This window comes from Solanum lycopersicum, chromosome 1, assembly GCF_036512215.1.
Source record: "Solanum lycopersicum chromosome 1, SLM_r2.1".
NCBI classification, from domain to species: Eukaryota; Viridiplantae; Streptophyta; class Magnoliopsida; order Solanales; family Solanaceae; genus Solanum; species Solanum lycopersicum.
In genome coordinates this window covers 69,249,424-69,256,128 of record NC_090800.1, presented here as the reverse complement: position 1 = coordinate 69,256,128, position 6,705 = coordinate 69,249,424, and the positions used below count along the sequence as shown (strand labels likewise).

The following is a 6,705-nucleotide window of genomic DNA, read 5'->3' as shown; positions in this document are numbered from 1 at the left end:
GACTAGACATATTTTCAGCTCAAGTAATAAAACAGTTTACGATGAAAGTGCTTTAAAACAATTTACAATTATTTACATTTTTCTCTTCTCAATATTAGATATTGTGATATCATTATTTAGTCAACCCGTTTTAGAACATGTCTAAACTTTTAAATTGAAAATCTTGTTTAATACAATTCAATTGACTTGGTTTCTATCTATCTTTAGTGTGGTTTGTTCACTTCAGTATGTTTAGCTTAACAAATTATTTCGTTTATATATTTTACATAATACACATTTCATATATTGATGTCATTCAATGTTACATCTTAAATGATGCAAAATCAGAATCAACAAAGGACATATCATTTGAATTTAATTTCATCCAATTTTAGCAAAACCTCCATCCTTTTATAGGGCTTCAATTTTTCAGAATATTAATATATATTATATGTCATAACTAGAGTACTCAGGTAGCCTGAATATTGTTTCAATGATCTATCTTCAGTACATTAGGGCTTCAGATGAGTTAATTGAGTTATAACTTTCAGTTTTGTTATATAAGCACGCACAGACATTTTTAATTATAAATTAGTGAGTTTATTTTCAAAGTTATTGCATTCTCATGTTTTTGAAGTTTCCGCACTAGTTATTATTCAATTTTATAGCATGTTAAGCGAATAGTTCTCTTGAGTCAGTAATATATCTGAGTGATGATCTTGTTTAGGATGTAGACTCAAAAATGTGATATTTTTTTCCACAATATTTTTGTTATAGTGTTTTAATGAGACATGATATTTGTAAGCATCCAAGAGAAAACATAATAAAATATTATAAGTAGTGTGTACTCTAATAGTTAACCCCATACTTCAAACAACTTCCCTGTATGTCAAGTTGATGACAACTTTTTGTGTGCTTTTATATACCTCCTCCCTTTTATTTTATGACATGCTTTTTATATTTCGAAATTTAAATAAGTTTATTTTTGAACATAAATTTTTTATAGATGCTTTTAATATTTTGAATTATCAATTATTGTGATTTATAGTACTCTTTACGTAGTTTACAAATATATAAATTTTATTTCAAAAAATTTGAAAATTCCATACGCAAATGTCCGATAAAAATGAAACTGTTTGAGTCTAGAAAAATGAATAATGACACATAAAATGAGACACGGGGAGTAATAAAAATAATTTAAGTAAAGTAGTAAGATATGATAATTTATATTGAATTTACCTGATACTTGAAAAATACTCTGATACTATTAGAAATAGTTTAAGTACATCATTCATTATACTTTCAGTTTAAATTTACTCTTCCCATTATACTTTCGATTTCGGAACGAAAAGGCTTGGTTGAAGGCAAAATTCGGTGTAATTCGCCATTTTTTAAGAAAAAAAAGGCAGGATAGATAAATGTGTCCCTTATTTTAGCAAGAAACATATTTGTACCAAAATATAATCCAAAAGTTTTATTTAAATAAAAAATATAACTAAAAGTATATTTAAATTATTTTTAATAATATAATAATATATTTAACCATTTTCCATATAATATACACAACTCCTAAATTCTAGTATTTGACTCATTAACTAAAATGAAACGAATTTTAAGGTGACAGTCAAATGGTTATAATTCAAAAAGTTTTACTAATAATAAAGAAAATGTAAAATAGGAAAACAAAAACTAAATGAATCTCCGGGCAATAAATTGTATCTTCCCTTTAATTACCCATCATTTTCGGCATTTTCCTTTTTTCCACCTCCGCCGTGTCGGTTCATTCTCCGATCTGAGCTCCGATTATCATCTCGCCGGAGCTTCAATTTAGCATCATCAACCTATCTTTCCGGTATCTGAATTATTATTCTTTTCTTATTCGTAGTTTTCATTATCATCAGGTACGTTTCAGAATTTAATCAGATCTAATTCTTTTTTTCTCTGATCTACAATCCCGCCATAATTCCCGATCTGTGGACTAAAATAATTTCAAGTAATATACAAGGGTTTTAGTTTAATTTCCAGACGAAAATATGAATTCAAATTACGGGAAATCGGGTTCTTCTATGAATAGGTTTGATTTTGATCTGGGTATGAACTCTGGTCGATCTCGATCTCTCAATGATCAGAAGAATAAAACTTCGTCGTATTCTTCTTCATCATCATCCTATACGTATTCATCGACGCAATCGAAACCAAATTCTGGGTCTTCATGGACTCAACCTAACAAATCATCATGGACTCACCAGCCAGTAGGGTCGTTATCTGGACCGAATTCAATGGCTGGTGATATATTTGGGAAGAGTTGGGGGTCTTCAGCTCCTTCGACCACTAGCAATGTAGCGTCAAGTGTTGGGATGACTAACAAAAACCCTAATTTGTTTGGTGATTTGGTGAGCTCAGCATTGGGAGGAAATAAAAGTAGTAGCAATGCCCCGTTAAAAAATGCTGCTCCAACTGCCAACAAGAGCGCGTTCTCTATGGGTGGTATGACTGATAATCTGCCGAAGAGTGGCAATTCTGTGAAAACTGGTGGTAGCTGGGGTTCAGCTGGAAATTCCGGTAGCGGTACTGCTGGTGGTAGCTGGGGTTCAGCTGGAAATTCCGGTAGTGGTAATGCTGGTGGTAGCTGGGGTTCAGTTGGAAATTCTGGTAGTGGTAATGCTGGTGGGTATAATGCATATAATTATACTGCCAGTGTGAATCAGAGTGGTGGTAATACTAAAACCCCTAATCTTGGAGGTACATCATTGAAAAATATGTCTGGAAGTGGAGTTGGTGAAGGGATGGGTGTTAATAAGGACCCATTTGGTTCGCTGGTTGATTTTTCGTCTAAGCCGGGGCCTAATATGAAGTCAGATAGTAAAGAAACTAAGAAGAATAGTTCAGGGGATGATGTGTTCGGGAATTTCCAAAATGCTACCAAATCAGATGGACCAGGATTTCCATCAGATCCATTTCCTACAAGTAATACTAATGCTTCACCCGGGTTGAATACAGGTGGTGCTTATTCCAAGGTTGATGATTTCGGATTCACTAATACTCAGAGTCAACCATCTGCTACTCAGTCTTCAGGTGTGGGTGATTTTGATTCACTTTTTTCATCAACTAATGCTTCATCTGGAGAAGCTGCTGGAGGGAGTGAGAACCAGCAGTTTACAGGGGGTGATGATTGGGGCTTTGAATCAGAGTTTGTGGGTGCTAATGATAGCAGTGGGACAACTGAAATTGAAGGGCTTCCACCACCACCTTCTGGTGTGAGTGCTTCCGCTGCGAAGAACAAGGGAATGGATAATCACAAGCAGGGACAATATGGTGATGCCATAAAATGGTTGTCGTGGGCTGTCATTCTTCTCGAGAAGGCTGGTGATGAAGCTGGTGTAATGGAAGTTCTGTCAAGTAGGGCTTCATGTTACAAAGAGGTAGGAGAATACAAGAAGGCTGTGGCTGACTGTACAAAGGTATGATCAATAACCATGCTTTGTATGTTACACTAAGACCTTTATCATCTTTTAGATATTAATTTGTGCTCATTTATTTTTCATGCACGTTGGTGGCATTTCATGGATGTTTTTGCACCTTGTTTTATGAAATATTTTTAAGAAATATTTACAGACTCCTCTCTGCACTGTAAGTTAGGCTAGCTATCACAAACTAGCTTCCATGTAATCCTAGTTTCAGAAGAGTATTTTCTCATTTACACAATTTATCATTTAGGGGAATGTGGTAGACACTAAATGCATGCCCCCATATTTTCTTTTGTAAAGCTGAGTGCAATTTGACTGAATATCAATGAAATGAAAGGTGATAAAGTGACATAAGCAGTGTTCTCTTCCTATTTTATGCATTTGGCGTGTGGTTTTGATTGTGATATATAATCTTGTCTCTTCTGGCATCTTCATCAAATATATCATCTTATATCGCCGATGGCACTAACAAAGTCATAGGTACTAGATACTATTTCAAACCCAAATGGTGCATACATAAAACATTACCACTGTGTTTTTATCATGTCATTGGAGACATACTTCATTTTTTGAGGATGATCATTGCAGACATACTACTTCTAGATGCATCTACTTGTCAAACAATATCTTTACATAGATGGTTTTTAAACTAATAATGCAGATTAAGGACCCTAGAAGATATAAAGTTCAGATGTCGAAATTGATATTTCATGTTTGCACCATGTCATTTATAGAAATATCAAATTATTGTTTTGAAAAATGATCCACTGACGTGCCAAGTAACTAGCCATAATGAATACGAAGAAACTAGTTCGACAGTCATACATGTGATCAACATATATGAAGCAAAGTAAATCAGAAAGTGAGCATCCACAAAAAAAAAAAGCTTGAAACAACAAGGAACAGAGGGGTTGGAGCTAAGGAGGTAAGTGGTGTGTGAAGTGGAGAGAATCTAGGCAAAATGGTTTCTTTCAGTCCTCAACCCAACATGTGATATATTAGGCCGTCAAATGGGGGACTGTTTAGTCCTGTAGGACTCCCCATTTATGGCCAGCTAGAGGCTACATTCCACCCCCATACATATTGCCTTGTTATAGCCAAAGCAATCCATGCTATGTGGCTAAGAAATGACAGATGGAGTGTTTACATACGATCAAAATTTAGGTTTAATGCATTTTGTTAGAGGGTACATGTCGGATTCTCAAAAGTAGTGTATTTTGGAGAATTTGATACCGGTGCACATCGAAAGTGAAGAGTTCGTGCAACTTATGTTGCAGGACTGAATGCATTCTTAGCTTGTCTCCAATAATAGTTAGTCTCCAAGGGAAAATGAGTTTCATAAAATTTACTGTTATCATTTCCTTGTTTGATTCCCCATCGTCTTTTAAGTCATGCCACAGGATTCCTTGAGCTAAACCTTGGAGTTCTTGTACAGTCTTAGCTTGTCTCCTCGTAAAGGGTCTAGTTGAAGGATCCAGTTGACTTAGGTTAGCTTCAGGATATGCATCAATACTCGCACTATCCGAATAGGTATCAAAGCAAGCAGTACGGCGCAATAGAGGAGCCCATTCAGTATCGGATTATTTTCTTGATGCCTCTTGAAAGGAACAGTCAAAGACCTTCTATGAAGTAATTTTTGTTTTTGTCAATCTTCTGTGTTAAGTTATATGTATGAATATTTTATGAATAATACAAGAGGAGTTCCCCAAAAAAAAAGAGTTCACAAAATGTAACTGGAGAAAGTCTTGACCAAAAAGCTGTCTGGAAAAAAGAAGTTACTGGTTAATTTAGACGCAAGACATTGCCAGATCACGGCTGAGAACTGTTGTGAATTCACTTTATTCAATGTGTTATCATATGAGAAAAGACTTATTGCTGCATTTTGTTGTGCAGGTGCTAGAACAAGATGGCAAAAATGTTTCCGTCCTTGTGCAGCGTGCTCTGTTGTATGAGAGTATGGAGAAGTACAAGCTTGGGGCGGAAGACCTCAGAACTGTTATGAAAATTGATCCTGGTAATAGGGTGGCAAGAAGTACTGTACACCGCTTGACTAAAATGGCTGGCTAAGAGGGCTTCGGCATATTAGTTCTCTTAGCTTGTACTAGGCACAAATGATTTGAGAACTGCTCCCCTTCTCATACCAATTCTGGGGAACTCTTACTAAGAAATTCTTTCTACATTTTCTGGTTCTTGGTTTGTTATCAATTGTATTTTTATCTTTTTTCTTCTTTGCCACGGTGAACTTCCATTTAAATATCTTGAAATTGCTTTGTACTGGAAATTTTAAGTACTGTATATTTTAGTCTTTTGATCTGTTCTCATGTTTATGGTCAACTGGTATAGATGTGTTGATAAGGTGCAAACTTTTTATGGATAACTAAGGTTAGAGAATATTTTACTTTCTTTTTTTGCATGATCATGTTGATGTTAAAAGAGGTCCGAGATAGACTTGAATATGATCAAACTCATACCAAATCGCTCCATCTCAAACTTTATTCTTCTACATACCTGTCATTTGACACATTCTCCTACAGTGTCATGCGAGAAAATCTTGACAGCTGGGGTGAAGAGTTTGATCACAATTATTGTCATGTTATAATTCAAGATCCCAACTATCGTCATGTTATCATTTGCTCACAATTATCGTCATCTTGTCTTTCAAGATATGTTTGGCAAAGTCCGTGAAATTGCCAAAACCTAAAAGGTGTTGGTTCGTCTAATTTTAGTCCTTGACCACATTCTTTTGATGGGAGGATTCTGTTGGAAGAATTATCACACTTCAATGGTAAGTCATCCATACTGCAACTAGTAAAGAGGATGGAAGTTGATGAAAATGTTACAAAAATTGGAGGGTCTATCCCTGCTAAAACATCTTTTGGCGCTGTATATTGAGGTTATTTACCATCCTTGCTATGCTTTATTATCTGCTAGTGCTTATTTTATCTTATGGTCCTGTGCTATTTATTTTTTAAAAAAAATTATGTCTAAGGGGGAGAAGTGTTTTTGTCACAATCCAAAAATGGACGTGATGACACTCATTTATTCCACCAAGACAAGTTAGCCTAAATCAAGCAACACGAAAGAAAATGCGGAAAAAACTAACAATAACATAAGCGTGGAAAACTTGGTCATTTTCAAATACCTCCAAAACCTAGTTGTCAAATGTACAAGTCACTAATGTACAATAACAAAGTTGGAAAGATAAATACTCTCGAATGTCTTGTCTCTCGAATAGAACAATAACATAAACAAGGAAACA

At 35.0% G+C, this 6,705-nt stretch overlaps 1 protein-coding gene across 1 annotated transcript; it reads left to right on the top strand.

Moving 5' to 3' along the window:
- The first annotated feature begins 1,593 nt into the window (after positions 1 to 1,593).
- LOC101263750 (uncharacterized) lies at positions 1,594 to 5,767 on the top strand. The gene is made up of 2 exons (XM_004229221.5): positions 1,594 to 3,440; positions 5,340 to 5,767. The coding sequence occupies exons 1-2, from the start codon at positions 2,013 to 2,015 to the stop codon at positions 5,511 to 5,513; spliced, it is 1,602 nt and encodes a 533-aa protein (XP_004229269.1). The 5' UTR covers positions 1,594 to 2,012; the 3' UTR covers positions 5,514 to 5,767.
- Positions 5,768 to 6,705: the final 938 nt, after the last annotated feature.

Excerpts from the sequence above, each read along its gene's own strand:
- LOC101263750 (XM_004229221.5), top strand. The coding sequence starts at position 2,013 with ATGAATTCAAATTACGGGAAATCGGGTTCTTCTATGAATAGGTTTGAT. Across the intron at positions 3,441-5,339 it reads CTGTGGCTGACTGTACAAAG|GTGCTAGAACAAGATGGCAA; the intron begins GTATGATCAATA and ends TTTGTTGTGCAG.